The following is a 23,778-nucleotide window of genomic DNA, read 5'->3' on the forward strand; positions in this document are numbered from 1 at the left end:
CAAAGAGAGCAAAACAGAAGTAGGGATGTGAGCCTAACCAGTGTTGCCAACATGAGATGCATGGTACATGTTCATTTTCCTCTCTATGTGGTGCGGGAAAGGGTGTTGTGAGCCATAGGTACATCCATCTCTGGCACCAAAGCTTTGTTTCTCAGTCAAGATTCGTTATTCTGCAAAATTCCATACAAAACACCAAATTCCACGATACATTCCTAAATACTGCGCATTTTCGTGGAATAGTCAGGATCATGGTTATGTTGCGATGTAAAGCCGCAGATTATTATTACTATTATTAATAATAGGCATATTATTATGAGACAATGCTTAGACGGTGCACTTCCATGCTTAGCACATGAGCATGAGGGAAGCTCCACATGGTGATAAGCGAGCAAAAAGACACGATCAGCATAGGACGAGCTCGTCCTGTGCTGTTCGTGTCTTTTTGCTCGCTTATTGCCATGTCGTCTTACCAACTAGCCCACCTCTCCACGTTAGAGAAGCTCCAATAGTATGCCTTATGCATAGATATTACCAAAATTATGTTGTATGTGACCTTATCCCCCACTTTTTTGTTCCAAGGACCAAAAATTTAATGCTCTTCCATGGTATGTGCAGTGGATATACCTACCGCTTGTTCTACAATTGCACTCACACTTGAGGGCAAGTCAAATCTCTCTATACCAATCTCTATCATAATGCTATACAGTCAAACTCCTTTATAGCGAACACCTTTTTAACGAAAATACCACTACAGCAAATTTTTTTTGCGGTCCCGCTGGAGCCTATAGGTCCAATAATTGACATCCTTTTTAACGAAAATACCTTTACTGCGAATTTTTTTTGCTGTCCCCTGAGTTTCGTTGTAAAGGAGTTTGACTGTACCAATCATTTCTATTTTTGATTGGTGTCCACTAGGGGCAAAAAAAAAGGTACTGGTATTGGGACATTGTGCCTTATGGACCAAGCCAACCACACCAGTTTCAAGATTTTATTATGCAAAAGTGTACTTGGGACGAGCTTCGAACAAGGCATCCTCTGCCACGAGACAAAACCTATTAAAATAACAACTGTGACCAAACCACAGGAGATAACACTGTGTTGCTGTGCTTTAGCTGGTGGTATCCCCCTGCCTTACTGGTGTGTCAGGACAAGGAGACGGCAATGAATTCTGTACCACCTGAAACTGACCTTACTTGCTTCCTTTGGTCTTTAAGACCTCACTATCTCGAAACCTGAAAAACAGTTAGTGAGCTGGTCCATTGACTTTTAATGCACAGAACAGCTGGCTAAAGCAAGATTCACTGAACAGTCTGAGCTGTGCTCTGTTTTCTCTCAATATGCCATCCTGCTGTTTCCTATGATATTATGTCCTGGTTGGTTACTGTTGACCATAAATAAGGTTTGTGTGGCTGCAGACGCTCTTCGTACTACTGGCTATGCAATGCAGTAGATGTCTACTGCCCTGTCCAGTGGGAGTACAGCAGGCTCAACCTAAACTACACTGTGGTCTCCAAGCGAAAGATTGCCAAACTAATAGAGGAAGGCATCGTTCGTGATTGGGATGACCCACGTCTGTACACGCTGTCTGCACTGCGACGACGTGGAGTTCCTCCAGAGGCTGTCAACACATTTTGTGCTAAGCTGGGCTTGACAGGCTCCCAGTCATCTGTGGACCCCAGCATGCTAGATGCCTGTGTGCGGGATGTGCTCAATTGCACTGCCCCCAGGTGAGAAAGCGCATCTTTACGCCTACATAATAAGTACATGTACAGTGATTTTTGGATTGGACAGGAGCACCTACTGTGTGCCATGCTATCTGTGATGCATTCTTGTGCTAATGATCTTCTCTGTGGGGTAACCTCAGAGCGCACCTGTTGTGTTGTCTGTGGAGTCTGCATGTTTTGTGAGGCCATGAATGCCAACCATAACAAGAGTGTGCTGTCAACGTACTTTGCCATGTTCTGTGTCGCTATACGTACAAGGGTCGTTCAAGGTTGATAGAGACATCAGTGAGTAAATGTAATTGAGTAAAGCTTTCGAAGGACGAAGTGCGATGTATAATTAGATCCTGAAGTTTCCGGGAAATATTCTTTTCTAAATTCGGGGAGTAAAAATTGGGTAAATAAACATGTGCTCTAAATTCATGCAAATTCAGGTGGAAGAACTTCCAGTACGCTAAATTCGGAGAGAAATCAGGCTCAGTTACTCAAACTAACTGAACTGGTTCGGTACAAACGGTGATGTAACTGCATTTGCTGCCAAACAAGTTAGTGTGCATTCCTACAGACATCTTAGTGAGGGCAATTTGCCGGGTAAAAATGGGGTTTCACCCTATCTCGCCAGATCTACTTTTGAAACAACACAAGAGGGATCACAGAAAACTAATAATAGAGCGCACCGTTATTTTTATTCCACCAAACGAACAATTGAATACATCTCGGACAACCCCAGTGGGGATTTAGCCACGAATGTAACGTGCTACAGCGCGCTTTCCTTATAGCTCGCGCTCGCGGTAACTGCCCGCGGAGCCCAGTTTGAGAACCCCTGCCTTACTGTCATATAATAAAGAAACGAGTACAAGGTCATTGGAACGACTTTGAATCCTCAGGAACTCCTTCATTTGTGATATGATGTGCCTGCACACAGGGAAATAAGTGCAAATATTATTCCTATTCACACATTGTATATAGCTGCAATTGTGCAGCAATATATGGCACAGTTACATATGCAAGGCGTCAAGCAGCACCAATTTTAGGCTAAACGAGTATGTCTTTTTTATCGCGGCAGTCCCTTTAAGGTGTGCTACAATTACTGCTGCAAAGCTGTTGATGACAAATTGTCATGCTGAAGCACAACATACGACAAACACACAGCTCATGCGTGTTGTCTACGGGCACCAACTAGCCCAATTCATCACCTTAGTCTATTGATGAGCCTCATTGTTTAAGTGGATTTCATTGCAGGGCTATGTGTGTGGTAGAGCCTCTTAAAGTAGTGATTACGAATGCCCCATCAGGACAGAGCAAGGTGACCGTGCCAGATTATCCGTCCGAACCTGAGCGTGGGTCTCATACCATGACTCTCTCCGAGGTCATCTACATTGAACAGTCAGATTTCAGAGAGGTGAGGAAGTCCCAAGACAGTGCCATGTTAAAGCTGGTACCCTAAGCAGCCACAATAACTAGAGCTGTGTGGAGAGCGAAAGTTCCCAATTGAATTGAACATTAATATCTCATAGACAATGCCAATTGAATTTGGATGTTTATTTCACTGTTGAATCACATTGGAATATCTCGAAAACGCTCAATTCAAATATTTCCAATATCTTACTTTGGAAAATTTCTTGTGCCCATTAGGTGTGTGTGTTTTTTTTTTAATTTTGTGTTAGCGCCGCAAAGCAACTGTAGCTATGAGCAGCGTACAGATGTGGGCAGATGGAGAGAGGACAGCAGGAAGGGATGGTGGGGGGACATTAGGAGAACTGCAAATATCTCTCTTTGTTACTGTACAAATGAGTATACACCAAGTAAGCAGTAGGGCCATTTTTGTCGAAAATGCCACTTTCCTCAATGTAGCAGTTATAGGCTCTTTGGCCATGGTTCTGCCCTTTTCTCATGGTCTTATGCTGCGATTGTAGCTGTTCAGAATGTTGAGGAGGACTGAACCTGCTAATGTGATGGTCAGGATGATAACGTGGAGAGGGATCCAGTTAGTGGTCCTCAGGCTTTTCTGCAGAGCACCCTGTAATGATCTGTAGTTGTTCTTTATCTGCTCAGCTCAGCTCTCCATTTGCCTCATTCATGTTCAAGTCATTCACCACATTGGACATGCACATTAGTGTGCTTAGCCAAGGTATGATCACCAGCTTACCTGGTTTCTCGCCATTTTATGTCAAAGCATGTGTCACTATCATATTGAGCAATGGTAGTCTTCAGTTGTTGTAATAATGCTTGTCTCTGGCTGCCCTGTTCAACTACGTATTGATTCATTGTTTTTTAGTGCAATATTCTGCTTATACACGCGTGAAAATGGAATAAATTGTGCTGTTGCGGAATCTTAGTTTATTCTAGCCCACAGGTTGATAATAGGGCTTTATTATAGCATCTTTGCTACTGGTTTTGAAACGATGTCACTAACCACCACAGATGCCAAATGACAAGGGCTACCGGCGGCTGACCCCGAAACAGTCCGTAGGACTGCGACACGCAGGGCTTGTCATCAGTCTCTTGCAAGTGATCAAGGTAAGCACAGAGTTAGCCTTTGCCCCCTTGTAGTGCCAACATAGTATCAAATTTAGACCTGGGAGAGGCTTTCTGAACTACTTGTCTTACATTTGCTGTTGCAGGATGAGCTGGGAGAGCCTAAAGAGCTACGTGTGACATGTCAGCCTGCGACTGATAAGAATAAACCACGTGCATTCATTCACTGGGTGTCGGATCCACTCATCTGCGAAGTGAGACTCTATGACCAGCTGTGAGCCCCTTTTTTTCTACGTGATATACTCGGCATAAAGCACACAAGTATGTAGTTCCATGAGGGAAAGTGCTTCACGTGGCACAATGCACAAAAAACAGCAAAATCTAGCCTCGTTGATTCATATGAAATACATATATGAACGGCACATTGTGTACGTTTCATTTCAGTGGATGATGCACATGCTTTTCAATGGAAAGAAACTTGTTCAAATGTGCACTGATCTGTGATCACAACAGAGGGCAACAGTATAATAGCACATACTCTCCTTGTCCACACAGCAGCCTGATAACCCAATTTGTAAGCTGATTGTACATTTCAGGTTCTTCCACGAAAATCCCGAAGACCCTAATGAAGTTAGCGGAGGGTTCCTTTCGGATTGTAACAAGGTGAGCTTTTTTACAGGTCTGCACCATACCGAGGAGCATTGTACTGCATTTTCACACACCCTCTTTAGACCTACTCATCTTACTGTGCATCCTAACTGTATTGTGAAGTTGCGTATAGTTCTAGAAGTTTTTGGGAAATACTGTAGAATTCCTTTTTTCTGTGCATGTGTGGAGGGAAAAATCACGAATTTGGGGTACCAGTGAATGGCATGTACCACGTTCGTCTCGCTGCAATGTTGCTGCAATCCCTTTACAGTTAACTGAAGTAATAACATGTGGATGCTGAATTACCGTATTTGCTCGCATAATTTGTGTACCCCTAGTTTAGCACTAAAAATGACAAGAAAACAAACAATCGCGTAATTTGCACAGCCATGTTTTCGCGCATCTCTGTGACGGTGGCGATTGCTTTTTGCAATGCTGTCAGTGCTACTGACGTTATTACAGTGCTTATGTTTGATTTGCGCACACTTTCGGGTGATGGTCCACTGACGCGATGGACGATACTGTCACTCGAACTACAAAAACGTGGAAAGAAATGCTGGACAAACATGCTATAACTAGGGCCCTCAGTTTTCGGGTTTTATTTTTTGTGAAAATCGGGGGGTAAATATCGGGTTGAAAATCAGGACCTGCCAAACAGGGTAAAAATCGGGTGATATACTGAGAAGTGATGTATTTTCGGGTGAAAAAAAAAAGTATTTGTTGAAATTAATTAATTAATAATTGGGGGTTTACATCGCGATACAACTGAGATCATGAGCGACGCCACAGCGGTCGGTCTGTGGAGTGTTGAAATTAAATGAAAGGATATTTATTAAGAAACTGGTTGATAATTCACTGTATAACCACTAAAGCTTGCACTGGCCCCTGTTTATAAAAAGAATAAGTTGCATGTTCAGTAAAGCATCATCCATCGATGAGCGTTGAGAGCATGCTCGCGCTCGCGTTGGTATACCTCGTATTTTGTTGGCTGTTGCCGCATCCTCTTTACTACTTCGCGTACTTTGCTGATACAAGATACTCCCTAGAAGATTTGAAAGTTGGCTTCACCTAACACTTCCGTGTATTGCGGGCAAACCCACTTCAAGGAACGCCGAGCGTTGCTCAACTATTTGTTTCTTCGCCGTTTAGCGTGTTTTTTCCTGATTCCTTTGCTATTTTTGGTAACAGCACAAGAAAGGGTCTCGTCGACGTCCACGGAAAGCACTAACAGTACAAAAACCCAACACTGAAGGTTTGGAACAGTGGGCTTGACCGCAATACACAAAAGTGTTAGGTGAAGCCAACTTTCAAAGGGTGACGCCTACCAAAGGAACATTTCTAACGCTAGAAATCGGACCTGCATGCAAGCGTCCACAAATCCAAACCCGACGTGTTTTGTTTACTTCACCAGCAAGACGCGGCGCAGTCATGAGCAAGTCGGGAGCGGTCGCACGATTGCCGTAGTTCGCGCGTGTGCGGATCAAGTCCTTGGTTTGCACTTTCGCAAGCCCGGTTTACGGGTTTTATCGGGTTAAACCCGAACAATTTTTATGTAAATCGGGGGGTAAAAACAGGCTTTATCGGGTTTTACCCGAAAACTGAGGGCCCTAGCTATAACAAACCTTACAGCACAACATGACAAAGTTGGCAAACAAAGTGTGCTTTCGGTTGTCAAGTGTGACTATTGGCGCCTTCCAGCAGCGGCTCGACGTATTTCATCGGTATATGAGCGGTAGTGAGCCAGCATTTTGCCCCCCGACCGTCGGCGGTTGCGCTGAATTTGGGTACTTCTTTCGCGCTCGCGCAATGCAGTGATACCGTCACTATCTTCTCTACCGAGAACCTATATGACCGGCATACTCAAATTTCCCAGGCGAAAATTTTTTGAACTGGTACCAGTTGAACTGTGTTATCGAATTATCGAACAGGGACCAGTTCAACTGGTCCCAGATCAACTGGTACCAGTTGGGACAACTGGTCCCTGTTCGATAACACGGTTCGCTCAGTCCCAGTTGCAACCAGTCCCAGTTGAGACTGGGACCGGTTAGAAACCAGTTGTGCCAACTGGTACCAGTTGAGACTGGGACCGGCCAGAAACCAGTTGGGCCAACTGGTACCAGTTGATCAAACTGGTCCCTGTTCGATAACACAGTTCGCCCAGTCCCAGTTACAACTGGACCAGTTCAACTGAGACTGGGTGAGCTGTGTTATCGAACAGGGACCAGTTCGATCAACTGGTACCAGTTGGCCCAACTGGTTTCTGGCCGGTCCCAGTCTCAACTGGTACCAGTTGGTCCAACTGGTTTCTAACCAGTCGCAGTCTCGACTGGAACTGGTTGCAAACCTCATTGTTGAGCTGGGACCGGTTGAAGTGCCTTCACTTAGAGCGGCCTGTTCGGACAGAGGTTAGCTTGTATGTAACCGGTGCCCCTTTGCAGGATCGCTGTTCCCAGCAACGGCAGATCCAAAGAACTGCAATGCAAAATTTTATTTTATTTGTAGTCAAACATTACACATATTTTAATGTACATGTAGCATAACTATAATGTAATTAAATTATAGCAGTAGATGAACTACAGAGTTACATGGAATAGATAATACTTCATGGTTGATTGGTCCCTTGCTTGACTGCCTTGTGGACATCTTGAATCATTCAACAAAGTATGTGAGATGTTCTTAATAGCACACAATGAATCGATATTTTCCTTTGAGCCCAAGCAGCTTAAGGTTTCTGGAAAGTTGAAAAGGCACAAGTGAATATGCATTCAATTACAACATGTAATTGTAGTGTATGCCTGGACAGTCACTCAATTTGAGCGGTCGTGGCCCCAGAAAGTACACGAATCTCTCAACATTTTCGTTGTGCAGTAGTTGGACCTTTCAACTAAGATATTCGCCAGCTTTCGGGGGCAATGAGTATGAGAATACTCATTGGGCAATGAGAATACTCTGGCGCACTACGCTAGTTCAACAACATCCGTGATGTGAAGGATCTAAAACACGAGAATGAACGAAAAAAAAGCAAAAACAAAAACATGAATGAAAAAAGTTGCTGGTAGCATTAACATAAACCGGATGTGGCACTCGTAAAACAGCACGCACTTGCAGGTGCCACGAATGTGACGCGGAACAAAGAGAAGAGGTTCTAGTGGAAGTAATATTTCTAAATGGTGCACAACGGAAAAGCACTTAAGCATATAGTACTCACGATATAAAGCGGTCTCCACAGTTGTAGTCAAGCTGTAATCCTATAACACCCGGCCGCTGGCGCTCATTGTACTGTCGCACTGTCGTAACTTGAAGACAAATCCTTTAGATTATAAAACCAACGCCTATGTCACACATCACGCTAAGAACATAACGGGCAAAAATCGCTGTACAAGCACGCTGCTAAGCAAGCGACCGTTGCACATTAAACGCATCATTCATCGTGGGAGCAGGAACGCACAAAATACAAATATAAGCGTTCCAAAATAACTTTCGTTAACAAGAACTTTACCACAATTGAAATATGATTATTTCTATTAATAAAGTTACTTTCTGATCGTTTTTATAGCTTCGTCTTGCAATCTTCATATTAACCTGTCCTGGCACTGAAACCGAAACTTCCCTCAAATATGTAAACTTGCCCAGTTCGAACTAGCACCACCTCACTTCCAGTTGCTACCAGTCCAGCTTGAACTGGTACCAGTTCACTTTCCAGATGCCCCCAGCCCAGCTTGCACTGGTTGCGCACAGTGCCCACTTGCCACCAGACCAGCTTGAACTGGTACCAGTTCACTTTCCAGTTACCGCCAGCCCTGCTTGAACTAGTACCTGTTCACTTCCCAGTTGCTACCAGTTCAGCTTGAACTGGTACCAGTTTACTTTCCAGTGGTCACCAGTTTGGTACCAGTTGGTTTCAGTTGACCAACAGTTGGTGCGAGCTGGGAAAGAGCTGGGGCCCTATCCTCGTCAAAAGTAATCGACCTCGATTACTTTACGTCATAAGCTGTAGGGCGGGGCTGCCACGGAATACTCCGCCCTTAAATCCCGCCCGTTTCAATTGAAATTTATACCTAGTTTTCCTTCGCAGCCTCTCGGCCCTAATCTCGGACCGTGACCCTACGTCATTTTGACGTAACAATGACGTAAAAGATTAGTTTCAAAGCTGAAAAGTAATCTAGCGAAAGAGGGTCGATTACTTTGAGCGGCGATGGGTTTCGTGATGGGTCCGTATGTGCATTTCCGTTTATTGTGTTGTATAAAGTCTGTATGTGCTCGTCACAACAAAAAATTCATGTCTTTCTTCGTTTGTGTTTAATGATGAGAAAAAAGCACCGCGTAACACCGTTTCTCTGCGCCGATCGCGGCATCGTATATGCGTGAAAGCGGCGGGCTTTTCGAAGCGTCGTCCGAGCCGTACGTCGTACAATCAATGTTATTGCAACGTAGCAGTGTGCACACAAACAACTCATCGATCAAAGTTCACTGTTTCTTGAGTAAAACTATCAATGCTCAGTTGCGGTATCATTACCACCCCCACAGCTCACGAGCAAAAGAAGCATATTGCAATGCGAATTATCATTTCGCATATCGAGCACACGAACACACAGAAGAATATAAAGAAAAGCTCATAAATAAAGCTCAAGATTTAAAGCACGAACCGATTTCTCATAAACGCGTTTACGGCTCGCGCCGCACTGTCCGTTCGACACTTTGCAATGATCCTTCGCGCTTTTACCGTTTTGTCAGTTTTGTTGCCTGCGTTCAGCGCCATCTCACGGGTACATACCGAATTATAAATGCCAAGTACAATCACGGTGTCACACAAACATTGCCGTCTTGCACACCTGTACGTCAAGAAAAATGACAAACAGCAAAAAAGGAAATTACAAGCGTGCTTTTCCACGCATTTTCCACGAAATTCAGTTTTACGCCGGTAGAGTTTTCTGTTTCCGACACCTAAGAACCGAAGCAACAAGGCAGGGCGGGCAGATCACAGGTGTGGTCTTCGCATTTTCAGGAGGAAACACCGATAAGGCGGGTCGCTTTCCAAGATAACACGTGGGGCGATTGGTTGATAGAAGGTGTCAACCGCTTTTAATATTCACGCCTTTTTCGATTGTGCACCAATGACAGAAGAAATTTCAAGTAATCGAGGTAGATTACTTTGACCAGGATAGGGCCCCTGGTACCAGTTGACTTCCCAGCTCAAATTTTCGCCTGGGTTTGCAATTTTGCGTTGTTTGAATTTCTTGATGAACGTTCCGGCGCAATTTGCGCACCCCCAACTTTTCTTACTTTTTGTTAAGAAAAAGTGTGCAAATTATGCGAATAAATATGGTAATACATCACTGCTTTATTCACAATTATTTGAATAATTTCCAATCCCAGCCTTGTGGAATCCTGAACGCATGACAGCTCTGGAGCGGGCCGGGGTTTCCTACCATTTCATAGTTTCGCAAGTTCACTTTTGCCCGCCTCCACCTGCGCAGAGTGGGAGGCCGAGGTCACAGGCGTATTCACGACCACGCCGTAGAATCGCAAATTTGCGTTGACTTCCCTCGTTATCATAGCAGCAGGCGGGCCACGTACACTTTGCGCTGTGAGCGCTAAAGAGTAGTTCCCTGCTACCCCCCTCCGCCTATGATCGTCGCCGTTGGTAGAGGAGACTGAACGGCGAAAATGAGTTTGATGTTCGCGTTGGAAATACATTTTGATGTTCCCTTAAATAAGGAAGGCATCCCAGATGATGACGACCCACTGCAGTAACACCACATATATGGTATTCATCGCTGCTACATGGGGAAAAAGGAATAAAAAAGAGCATGGGGATGAAAATAATTTGCTTAACTTGCTGACAAAGCCCAGATGATTGTCTACTTGCAGCACCATAATAGCCGTTTCATTACCGGAAACAGTTACAGAAACAAAATCGAAAGGCTGGTATCAAACTGAAAATGGACGCAACGATATTCCAGTAATGAAAATAGAAACTGTAACAAAAATATGCCCATTACACTTCCCTAATCTGAACTGTCACTTTAATGAAACTGCATACTTCTCTGCATGTCCCTTGCTTATAAGTTAGTCATCCGGGCAATAGAAGGTGGACACTGACGTGTTCAGACACGTGGGGTTCGAGTCCAGCGATGTTGAGATTTCAAGCATGCACTGTGGGAAAATGTTGACTGTCATTCATGGCTGGAAATGGCTCATCTCTGCAGTGCCAACCATTTCATTATCAACAAGGTGTCCTGCTATTATTGCATAAAATAGTTGATGTGAGGCAAGAAGCAGCTACACAGCTTCCCTTGAACAATGTGAATCATCAAATGGCTGGCAGACTGAAACCTATAGACCTGTTGCACATGCACCTACAGGTCTAAACAAAAAGCTTTTCCCAGTGCAACTATACACTTAGATAAATAGTGATAGATTTTGTGTCATCATGTACTGGCACAGCTTGCCACACATCTCCAAATAGTAACTGGTATTTTTTGTCCTTGCAGGATGCCATGGTGTGTTGTCCAAATGCTATGGTAGACAAGTCAATGGCTGGCATTAATGTGTTAGACAAGTTCCAGTTTGAGCGCTTGGGTTACTTTTGCGTCGACCAAGACACTTCTCCTCAAAAGGTGTGGAAATGCTCTCTAAAAGTCCTCAGTATATTTGCTATGAAAGTGTCCTTTTTTTTTTCAAAGATCCTCGTAATAATTCTCTGTATCAGTTTTTTGTCATGACTAGAGCGCGGATAAATATGCACTAAGAACTCCCGAAATATGCATGCAACTATGTACCGAATATCTTTTAAATATGCCATAAAAATCCTCAATATATGCAATGTTTTTCATTGTTTTTGGTACAGAAGCAATGCACCAAATGCCTATTTTTAAAAAAAAATGAGTATTTTATTAGCGATAACTTGGAAAACTAAAGCCACATTCATTCTGCAGCACATAACAAAAAATACTTGTGCCACGGATATTAATCATGGAGCTGAAGGCTTTGCATTTGTGATTAATAAAATATCCTACACGCAGACTAGCTGGTGGACGGAACCCATGACGAAACAAGCCTAAGCATGGACAACTTGAAAAACGCAAACATACACGTATGTTTCGGTTGCCCTTGTTCTGGATTGTTTCGTCATGGCTTTGCATTCGGCACTGCATCACACCGATTAAAATGCGAATGCCGCCCGTCTATGGCGAAGGTGAAGTACGGCCCATCTTTCATGGGCAGTGAACACCTGTGTTGCCATTGTAAGTGCTTGTGAAACAGACAGAATGAAAGTAAAGGGCAACGAAATGTTCAGAATGTAGGATGGTTTACTGATGAGCACCTCTCAGAAGGAAAACGAAAGTAGCAAGTGCATGCTCTCCTCTTGCACTGACAACGCCTTCCGCATTTGTGTGGACGAGAAACCGCACGGTTCCACTGTGCTCTCACATGTGTGACAATCGTTCCTGACGGTAATGCATAGTTTGGAACGTTCTCACTCATTAGCGCAGTAAAACAGCGATCCTCAACAATGTCGTATGGCTGTGCTTATCACGAGGGATTGTTTCCGCGACGTTCATGTTCGGCGCTTCTTTCATTTCATGGCGAAAATCTGCGCGCACGCCTTGAAATTTTGTCGCGAGCAAAATCGCTCCATGCAGGTCGGACTGAACGGCATATGCGTCTTGGTATCACCTGTAACAACAGTTACATGCAGTGCAGTTTCAAACGACTTCGCAGCGTTATTGTCGTCCTAGTTGGCACTTTTAACACGCAGTCGCAGAGCACCGGAGCTGGAGAAACTGTATCAAAAATATTGTCACGTTCCACTCCTCGATTATCGCCGTCATCACACGTGACCATGATTCCATTGTATATCGCGGACTACCAAAAACCGGAACAAAAAAAAACGCGCTCCAGACATGGGTTTTGGCTGTGCATGCAGTGCGGCACGGTGCGGTGTTCAGCTCGATGCCAACAAAATTTCGATATTGAACCGAACCGTAGGCCTCATGTTCAGTGTTCATTGGCAATCCACTAAAGCCGCGACTGTGCTGACGATGCATGAAGCGTACCCCTCCACTTCTTCCTGCTGTCCCCTCTCCATCTGTCCACATCTGTGCGCAGCTCATAGCCACAGTTGCTTTGTGGCACTAACACAGAATTCAATCCATGAAGCATACCGCGGTTTTGCATTTGGCTGGGGCTGACTTAATGGCGGTTGCACACAACTGTGTGCTAGTTTCGGTTTTGGATACCGAACGTGTAGAGGCGCATTCGTTGTGGCTGTTCTATTCATTTTCATCGCTGTTACCGCAACACACAAATCCCAGCGCACAGCCCACAATAGCTTAATCTGTAGTAAGCTGCTATGGCACTTAAAAAAAAAACTTTTACAAATATTCGAAAACTTTTGAATGTCGAATTTTCAAATAGTGTCATTGGGGCTCAAACGTCCTATGTCGGTGGCTCGACCATCTCAGATCGCAATAGTAATTTTTTGTGATGTTCCCCTTCAGTTGAATAGTACATTAGCAAAATATTTAACTTCCGCTTCGCCCCGTTCTCCCACCAGGCAGCGCCAACGCAAAACCTTTCTTCATTCCAGGGCTTCCCGCGTATGAACTACGTTCGATTCCGAAAATTCCACCGTGCTCGTGCTGAGAAGGGACCAGTCCACCTCTCAGCAAATTGTCATGTACCTTTGACAAAAATCACTGGGAGAGAACGACGCCAGAAACAAAGCCCAGTGCGACAAAGTTCAACATTTTTTTTATTATATCATCAACGCGGCACCTGTGCACAATTATTTTTGATTTGGTCCACATCACATAGACATAACAGAAAAAAAGATCAGAGCTCTTGCTCCAACTAGTTTTTCTGAAAAAAATCACAAAGTTGCAGTGTCTTGGTGAAAGGCGGATGTTCGGGTTAAAAAATAACAAACTGCCGGTTGCCATAGGATGTCCATCATGGGACCGAAACGTAGCGCAATGACTATTTTTCAACATTCAGATATCTCTAGGGATGTCTTTGTTATTGCTGCGTAACGATTTTTTAAAATCTGATACCGGCAGCTCACAGCCCCGATGGAGTCCGCACAGCCTTGAGCCAATTTTCCCACACAACACTCTGCTTTTGGCATTTTTTGGCATGTTTGTCCACCACAGGCGAGCCATGTCTCACGAGAATGTGCATTTTGGATTGTTGAAAAATGCCAGTCGCCAATATTGGGCAAATTTCGAGATGCCCACAGCACGCGAACAGCAGTAGAGGCAAACACGAAAAAGAAAAGGGGCAGTAATAAATCATCATAAGAAGTCACGGTGTGCGTCAGGAAGCGCCAGACGCTGAAACCCAGTTTTAAAAAAAACGTTCAGTGAGGGGGTGTCTGACTACTATTGCTTCTGAAAGCCATTGTATTTGCAAGACGCCACTCGTCCTTGAGACTTGTGTTTTGTCCCGCGGTGGCCTACTGTTTTTGCTGCTTTAGCAAACGTGCCTGCGTCATGTTGATAAGTAAAATACAAGTGAGCTGGTGTATACTTGACTGGAAAAACACTTCTGTGGTTATATTGATGACATAATTGTATTTGCGTCAAATACCTCCGATCTCGAGAAGGTTGTCAAATGTGCTGAAAAATGCTCAGCTAAGTTATTTTTCACTACAGAGACCTCTTCTACTAGCCTCTTAAGATTCCTAGACAGAACATGCTTTTTTAAGTCAGGACTCTGTTGAGAATATGGACTGCTAAACCAAAAACCTCTCCTCCATCGCCAGAGTTGTCACCCCAAATCTCAAAAACGCAATTATGAAATAGGTTTCCTCCGCTGCTATAAAAAACTTGTGTGTTCACAGCATTTCTATCGCCATACATTGGCAGCTCTCGCGTCTCTACATGCGGGCTACAAAACAGATTCAATCAGAAAATGCTTGGTGGACCTCCTTATTCTATACGATCGCGCGATAAGAAACCCTACCAACCGCCGTCCTGGCATCATTCCTCTTTTCCATGGTATTTCCCACTCACTAGGAAAACTGGCTGCTGCTTACTGTGTACGTGTGGCATACACGATACCTAACAAACTCTCAAATCTAACTGTTTATACGCCCCTCTACTGAACACGGTTGCACCCTAAACCACAAATCACTTTTTGTGAATTGCTCCAAAAGTTTTGTGTACTCAATTCCCTTAAAATGTGGAGCCTTCTACACTGGCCAAAATAAAAGATGTATTAATGAGCGCTTAAGAGAGCACAACAACAATGTTTCCAATAATTCACCAACCTCCGAACCATCCCAACATTGAGACCACTGTTCTGATTGCCTTCCTCTCTTTAATGAGGCTAAAGCTCTATTGCATTTCAAAGATGATACTTCTCGCACACTCTTGGAAACCGCTTTTATCACTCACACCCCAGGTTGCATTAGTAATCCGTCCATAGTTATCGCCCCTTGCATTTGTAGCGACACGCAGCAGAAGACGAAGTTGATGCGCCACCAGCAGCACATCGCAAGGCGCGAGCTTTGAAATTCTTCGACGGTTTTGGCCGCCATGAGACTAATCAGTCTGGCTCTGACGGCCACACAATAAACAGCCTTCTCCGCTACCGTTTTGGGATTACTTCACTTAGGTTTCCCACACTGGTGACCCGAACGTGATGGTGTGCCGCTGTATTTTGCATCGCTGGCATGGAAGGCAGGCTCGGACCCATAAACGGATGTCTGCGTTCATTGAAGGACAGACATAACGTTCCGCTATGAGCTTCTGAGACGCTCTGGCGCCAGGATGAGAGAGGTCGTGAAGGGCGGCAAAAACTGCGCGGCGGAGCTCTGATGGGACGAACGGTCTGGAACGGCCGGTAGAAGTGTCGCAGCAGAGGCTTAAACCCGTGCCTGGCAGGGGAAAATCTTCAAACTGGAGAGAGGTTGAATGGTTGGTGCGGAGCAGAGGAAGTTCTTTGTCTGCATTCTGCGCGACAGCTAGAGCTTCGGGAGAAATGGATGTTGACGGGGCAGACAGGGGAGCGATGCGGCTGAGGGCATCTGCGGGGCCGTTCTTGCAACCGGGCACATACTGTATATCTGTGCAGAACTCTGCCAGGAAAGACAGATGCCGAATCTCGCGGGGAGAATAACGGCTACTGGCCGACCGGAAAGCGTAGATGAGCGGTTTGTGATCCGTCAGGATAGTGAAGTTGCGGCCTTCCAGGAAGTGTCGAAAGTGCCGGACTGCAAGATAGGCGGCTAACAGCTCGCGTCCGAATGTACTGTATTTCTGCTCAGTGGGCTTGAGAGCCTTGCTGAAGAAGGAGATTGGGTTCCAGACACCGCTGAGCTCCTGTTGCAGAGCTGCCCCAACCGCTTCGACAGACGCGTCTACCATAAGCGTAGTTGGAGCGCCATGTTTGGGATGGAAAAGCAGCGTCTGCGCAGAAAGGGCGGTCTTGATTTGGGAAAATGCAGCCTGCGCCTCTGCGTTCCAAGGAAGAGGGTTGGCGCGGGTCTCCCGCTGGCTGAGGAGCGATTCCAGGGGACGGAGGATGGTGGCACAATGCGGAATGAATCGCCGGTAGAAATTCACCAGGCCGAGAAACCTGCGCAGCTGCCGGATGGATTGGGGCTGGGGATAACTGTTAATGGCGGCGACCTTGTTGGCTAGAGGGGCGATTCCGGTGCGAGAGACCAGGTGGCCGAGGAATTCAGTTGACTCAACGCCAAACTCGCACTTCTGAATGTTTACGACAATGCCATGGGCGTCCAGGCGAGTGAAGAGTTGACGGAGATGGTCTGCGTGCTCCTCGAGGGTCGAGCTTGCGACAAGAATGTCGTCAATATAAGCAAAGACGAAAGGAAGGCCTCTTGTGACGGAATCGATAAATCGCTGAAACGTCTGCGCCGCGTTGCGTAATCCGAAAGGCATCCTTTGGAATTCGAAAAGGCCGAATGGGGTGGTAATCGCTGGTTTCCCACACTGGTGACCCGGACAACGAACTGCCGCCGTCAGCCTCAACATGCTTGGTGACGCAGGGGCCAGCACCGCATCTGGCCAGCACCCTACCACGATGAGCTACGTCGCTGTCCGTTTGCCTCCCTTCTGGCACAAGAACCCCAGCATATGGTTCATCCAAGCTGAGACGCAATTTCAGCTCTCCGGCGTTTCCTCAGAGCTCACCAAGTACCGGCACATTGTTGCAGCGCTACCGCCAGAAATTGCTATTGAGGTTGCCGACGTGCTCCAAGCCCCGCCGCACGAGAATCCGTTCACCAACCTGAAGACTGCCATCCTAGATCGTACTACTCTCACTGAGCGTAAGCGGCTACAGCAATTGCTCAACGCGGAGGAGCTCGGTGACCGCCGACCGTCCCAGCTGCTACGGTCCATGGAGTCTTTGCTCGGCGATCGTGCCCCGACATTCGACGCCCATTTGCTGCGGGAGCTGTTTTTGCAACGCCTTCCCCCGCAAGCCCAGATGATTCTGGCCGCAGCGTCAAGTCTCCCCATTCACGATCTTGCTCAGCAAGCCGACAAAATCATGGAAGTGGTCGGCCCAGGCATCGCGTCACTCTCCCAGCCCTCATCCGACCCTTTGGAATCCCGGTGCGATGCTGACCGTTCTCGCCACGACCCCGTGCACGCGCGCCTTGATTCCTTGTCAGCCGACATTTCCCACCTCCGCGAGTGCATCGACGCTCTTTCTGCTGATCGTACAACCCGCCGCCAACATTCCCCGCACCGCCGCCGCTTCCAAGGACGGACCTCTCGCACCCGCCGACCGCTCTTCGTCGTTTCCAGCAGGGGGGCCCTGTAGCGACACGCAGCAGAAGACGAAGTTGATGCGCCACCAGCAGCACATCGCAAGGCGCGAGCTTTGAAATTCTTCGACGGTTTTGGCCGCCATGAGACTAATCAGTCTGGCTCTGACGGCCACACAATAAACAGCCTTCTCCGCTACCGTTTTGGGATTACTTCACTTAGGTTTCCCACACATTTATAATCTAATTAGCCCCACGTAGACTATTCCACTTTCTTGGTGCTTTCCTTCCCCAACTTGCTTTTTGGTTGCAAATAACAAAAACGTGAGGCATCCTTGTCGGCCACAAGGGTCTCCTCTCTGCTTTGTTTTACTTTTACTCGGCCTCTGCGCTAAAGGCTGGTTTAGAGTCCGACGGAGCAGGGCGTAATGATGCACAGCGCACCACCACGCATCGGGAGCCACCGCCTCACTGGCGGTTCATAGCTCGACGACACTCGGCGACGTGCGATACGTCACCCGCCACCGGAGGCGTAGAGCAATGCTCTACATCTGGCGGTGGCCAGCGAGCTGTGGCCGACTCGCATTTCCCAACATGGCATCGCCTATTGAGCTTTTGATTGAAGCTGTTAAGGAGCATCTGTGTCTATATAACACGCGACGGATAGAAGACATGTGACTTTCTTCTTCAATTCAGTGTCTATGTTTGAGGGTACCAACCTTATTACACTAGTATAAACATAACAGTACCAACGATAGGAACACGGATTATCTTTAATCGGATTCCAACGCGCGTGTACAGTTGCCAGATATGACTGATTCCCCACTACGAAATGTATGAGTATTTTTGTTGCGCTGCACCAAATCGCGTCAGACTGTGATCCCGGTAGGATGAGCACAGCCTACTTAATAAGAGAGCGACCAGACCACTTTCCGAAATCCCTATGGAACGGCTGACCACGGGGCCTCCTTGCCCTTTCCTCCTCTCACCGGTGAAACTCGCGCTTGGCGCTCTGCCCACATTTCCTAAAACAGCGGGCCGCCGCATTGGGATGTGTGCCGACAGCGTGTTCGTATTGACTTGTGTATGTCTTTTGGAGTCTATATTGATTTGTAATGTACAATATCGACTCCTGTACTGGCTTGGTAGGGACAAAGTTTACAGAAACGCTGTTTATCTTGTTTTCACGTGCGATGATACAGCCCGTAAGCATGCGCAGTGCGGAACGCGAACGCATCTCGTAGCAGTACAAGATACTTTTCATTTCATTTCATTTCATTTATTCATAACCCAAAGGCCCTAAAAGGGCATTACATGGGTGAGTAGGTGAGGCAGCAATACAACGATAATAAAACAATGAAAGAAGAATACATGTTATAACAAATACATGGTGACATAAATACGGCATAATGACGTTAGTAGTCGTGGATTAACTAACAATTCAACAATTAACAAGGATGGTCGAAAAGGTGGAAAAGCAAAACCCTGTTTCGAATGATTATGAGATGGCCTGATCTAGAGCGTCGTGGAAGCGAGTGGGTGAAACGAGGGACACTATGTCGTGTAAGAGGTTATTCCAAGCAACTGAGGTGCGCGGGAAGAATGAGCCGGTGAGCCTTGATGTTTTACAGGCGAAACTTGTCACTTTGTATTGATGATCAATGCGAGAAGAAATGAAATGAGCTGGGACAATGTATGGTCGTACAGCGAGAGGAGAATGGAACATCTTGTGGAAAAGACAGAGGCTGGCTATGGCCCTTCGTCGACGAAGTGGTGGAAGGTCAAGGGATTGTTTTAGTCCAGAGACGCTAGTACCACGGTGATAGTTATTTGTAATGAATCGTGCAGCCCTGTTTTGAATCTTCTCAATCTCGTCAGATAAAAACAGGGGTTGAGGATCCCAAACGGCGGAAGCATATTCCAGCTGGGGGCGGACAAGGGCTAGATAGGAAAGGGCGCTTGATGTCAACTGAAGCTATATGGAGGTTACGTCGCAGGTACCCTAAAGTACGAGTAGCTTTGGCAGCAATGTTAGCGATATGCAGATTCCACGACAGATTAGGTTGTAAAGTGACGCCTAAGTATTTGTAAGATGTATTAGAGGGGATTATAGCAGTGTCTAATCGGTACGTATGAGGAAATTTCGGTTTGTTCCTGCAAAATGGGACGTGACAGTATTTATCTATGTTTAGTGGCATAAGCCATTTCTTACACCACTGATGTATTATTAAAAGATCTTGTTGGAGGTTAGTGAGGTCATTAGTAGTGGTTATGCGTCTATAAACTACACAATCGTCAGCAAACAACCTTATAATTGAAGTGATGTGAGACGGGAGGTCGTTAATGTAGATCATGAAGAGTAGTGGACCAAGAACAGTGCCTTGCGGAATGCCTGACGCAACGTTGACGAACCCGGAAGTGTGGTTATTAGCTGCGACTGACTGTGAGCGCGTAGTGAGAAATTTGGAGATCCAGGTTAGGATGGACGGGTCAGTGGACATGTATTGGAGTTTTAGTAGCAGCCGATTGTGAGGAACACAGTCGAAGGCGCGAGAAAAATCTAAAAAGATAGCGTCAGTCTGATAGCCTTTGTCAAGGTTATCATGTAGGTCATGTACAAACTGCGTAAGTTGTGATTCGCATGAATGACCCTTACGGAAACCATGTTGGTGCTGATAAATTACGTTTAGGCTGTCTAAGTGATTGATGATGTGAGAGTAGATTATGTGTTCTAAGATCTTGCATGGCACACTTGTAAGTGAAATAGGTCGATAGTTATCTGGGGAGCACTTATTGCCTTTCTTGTGAACGGGGGTGACTTTGCCTAATCGCCAGTCTAATGGTACCTGACCTGTGCTGATGGATTGTGAAAAGATGACTGATAGGTAGATGGCGGAAGTCTCTTTAGTGCCTTTCAGTAGTTTAGCACCAATACTGTCAAAGCCTGCTGAGGACGTGAGCTTTAAAGAGTCAATTATTTTAATAATACCGGGTACCGTAATGACTAAAGGTTCCATGGGAGGGTATGGAGATGGTGGAGGTAAGGGAAAGGCCAAGGGTTCTTCGATCGTGAAGACGCTGGCGAAGGTACGATTAAAAACGTTGCAACATTCAGATGGTTCAACCACCAGGCCGTTCTCGCTAGTAAGTTGGATGTCCGAACTGTAGCGCGGGTTGATTGTATTCCAAAACTTACGGGGGTTAGTACGGAGGATAGAAAGAAGGTCAATCTGAAAGTATTTGTGCTTCGCTAACCTCAGCGATCGCTTGTACTGTGATAAGCATGAACGATATCTGCACCAGGTGCTATCGGTGCCTGAACGCTTAGCATGTCTAAATAATCGTTTCTTCTTGTTGGACAATGGTTTTAGCGTATGGGTGAACCATGGTGCAGAGGAACAAGAAGGAATAGATATCTTGGGTATGTGGGCGTCGGCAAGATTAAGTAGCGTTGTTTTAAAGAGCGTCCAGTTTTCTTCGACTGAGTGTAGAGCGCTGTTGGTTATGAAAGAAGAAATTGAGTTGTTTAGCTCCTGATTGATGGCTTCGAAATTGGCTTTATCATACAAGCTTATTACCTTTCTTGCAATACGCTGGCGAGAAGCGTTTAAGCCTTGATTTGATACCACACCGTCCTCAACAAACAAGGGACTTTTTCAACAGTACCAAATATTACCAGCAAGCGAATTTCTTAAATGTAAATGCTTGTGTACGTACAGGACATCTACCTTAAATAATAACGGTCAATTCCTGTCTTCTGTTGGTCTTATGCCAGAACAAAATGACTATCATACTAGGAGAGATGCCACATGGGCGTACCCAAGAGCTTGAAGAACTTGCGGTGAACAGAGTTTGTCCATTCAACTGCCATTATTATTAAACACATGTTTACTAATGTTAACTAATGTGTCACTAATGGACGTTGCGCACTGTGTGGGTGTTCAGAGGTTTGTATCATGACATCTGAGAATAATCATTACGACCCCCTTGCCCCCCTCTCAGTACGCCCATGCTTGGTACATAAAGATTATGATATGTTTGGCGAAAAAAGGGCACAAACAGCTGACGCAAATGCGATGAAGTCCATAAGAAAACTACCGCGTAAGCACTACAACCCCACTGAAGTAGGGAATGTTTGTAGCGCCATCAGTGCTCCTGTGGCAAACATGTGAAACAAAGAAGCCGGCGCTGGAGTGAGGGTCAAGCGGTCTGGTCGTGAGGATGAGGAAGCATGACCTAGCGAACGCTAGCTGTCGTAGCGGAACGCGGGTGGCGACGGACGAAGACTACGTTGGACTCTAAATCAGCCTTAACCGTTGAATGCACCAGATATCAGGCGTCATATTCGCTTCAGAGACAACAAAGCGGCGTTCCCTTTCCCGTACCTGGTGCCTTCATGTTGTATATTTGTACCCGCTATATTAAAACCTTTTATATTTTGAAACCTATATACACCATTAAACCAGCAATGTTCCACGACCACGCCGAAAATGCTGCGAAAGCAGAGTGTTGTGTGGGAAAGTTGGCTGGAGCCCGCACGGACTCTGTCGGGGCTGTAAAGCGCGGACCCCATAAGAAGTGACAAGTGACATGCTACGGATTTTGTCGCTGTCGCGGGTGCTAGTGCTGCTGTTTCCCGACCCACTTGAGGGCCAACAAAAACGAGATGTGAAAGAACATTTCAGGAAAAAAATCTTAAAAAAAGGAAAAAAAAAAGTCATTTTAGTTTATATACACTACACAACCAAATGGAGTCATCAATTAATAGCGCCAAATTATGTGCACATGCATTTTACGGGGACGTCTTTTGGTGGCTCTGCGGTTCCCGCGCTTTCGTCTTTTTGTTTGTTTGTTTTTTTCCTCGTTCTGCCTCTTTTACTTTTGAAAGTTCGCTTGCTTCTCACCTACATATCGAAATTTCGTTTTAATAAAGTTGACTTGCCAACCACGCTATGCCGTGGCCTCCACATCTCTATCCTTTATCATTCACTTCAGTTACATACGGCCAAATCTAGCAGATTTGGGCACGCGCCGGACAACAGTCTCTGGCGACAAGCGACAGATATCTACGGGGAGTAGATACAAGATTTTGTAGCCGAGACAGAGCTTTTTTGTTACTCCCGTGGTGGCACCGCCATCGATTTTGTCGCTTGTTATGGAGTCCGCACTTTAGCTGTCGGTACCGGATTTTTAAAAAAATCATTACGCAGCAATAACAAAAAACGCCTTGAGATATTATAAGGTTGAAAAATATAATCATTGCACTACGTTTTGGTCCCAAGATGGACATCCTAGGACGACTGGCAGTTTATTTTTTAACCCGAACATCCGAACTTTGTGATTCTTTTTCTTTTTTTTTTTTCAGAAAGAGTACTTGGAGCTATGGCACTGATCTTTTTTTCTGTTAAACGTCTATATGATGCGGACCCAATCAAAAATAATTGTGCACGGGTGCCGCGTTGATGATATAATAAAAAAATGTTGAACTTTGTCGCACTGGGCTTTGTTTCTGGCGTCGTTCTCTCCCAGTAATTTTTGTCAAAGGTACATGACAATTTGCTGAGAGGTGGTCTGGCACGAGCACGGTGGAATTTTCGAAATCGAACGAATAGCTCGATTTCACAGGAAGCCCCAAAATGAAGAAAGGTTTCGCGTCCGGCGAACATGTTTGATGCCGTCTGGTGGGAGAACAGTGCGAAGCAGAAATTCAAAGTGAAGTGCAAAGTGCGAAGCGGAGCAAGAATGACTCAATACGAATCGAATGCCGCCAATATTCAATTCGTATTCGAAATTTCGAATTTTTGCACGCCTCTAGAAATATGCCACAATGTGCAAAATGCATTTATGTGCACCATAAAACCATTCTGATCAGTCACAAAACAAGACCAAAAGTGTTTTTTTTTTTTTCATCGTCCACATACAAGACCATATCGAGAAAAAAAAACATGCATTTGCATGAAAATCTGTGCTCTAGTCATGACGTTGCACTAGTTACTGAATTTCTTGTCATCATTTGGTGCTGTCAGGTGATAATACCGCAGTTTTGTATCCTTCCAGATTGTCTTCAATCGCACCGTTACACTAAAGAAAGATGCCAGTAAAAACTGAAGAAAGCTTCCAGTTGTGCCTGTGTCAGTGACACTCATACTGAGTGGTTGACGAAATGGTTAAGTAAAAGCTAATTACGTA

The 23,778-nt window shown here is 45.5% G+C and overlaps 1 protein-coding gene and 1 long non-coding RNA gene across 2 annotated transcripts in view; one reads left to right on the forward strand and one right to left on the reverse strand.

Moving 5' to 3' along the window:
- The window catches only part of LOC135396421 (glutamine--tRNA ligase-like), a 32,019-nt gene extending 8,241 nt beyond the window's left edge, over nucleotides 1–23,778 (forward strand). Inside the window, exons 10-16 of the mRNA XM_064627384.1 lie at nucleotides 1,416–1,727; nucleotides 2,964–3,123; nucleotides 4,146–4,241; nucleotides 4,346–4,473; nucleotides 4,796–4,862; nucleotides 11,342–11,467; nucleotides 23,647–23,778. Coding sequence (XP_064483454.1) covers nucleotides 1,416–1,727; nucleotides 2,964–3,123; nucleotides 4,146–4,241; nucleotides 4,346–4,473; nucleotides 4,796–4,862; nucleotides 11,342–11,467; nucleotides 23,647–23,697 — 940 coding nt within the window. The 3' untranslated portion in view covers nucleotides 23,698–23,778. The remainder of the gene's footprint in view (nucleotides 1–1,415; nucleotides 1,728–2,963; nucleotides 3,124–4,145; nucleotides 4,242–4,345; nucleotides 4,474–4,795; nucleotides 4,863–11,341; nucleotides 11,468–23,646) is intronic.
- Nucleotides 7,210–8,261, reverse strand: LOC135396425 (uncharacterized). Its single transcript, XR_010423377.1, has 3 exons — nucleotides 8,056–8,261; nucleotides 7,449–7,578; nucleotides 7,210–7,319 (listed from the first exon to the last, which is right to left on the reverse strand). It is a non-coding gene; the product is annotated as an uncharacterized LOC135396425 (long non-coding RNA).

The sequence above is a fragment of the Ornithodoros turicata genome, chromosome 6 (assembly GCF_037126465.1).
Source record: "Ornithodoros turicata isolate Travis chromosome 6, ASM3712646v1, whole genome shotgun sequence".
NCBI lineage: Eukaryota > Metazoa > Arthropoda > Arachnida > Ixodida > Argasidae > Ornithodoros > Ornithodoros turicata.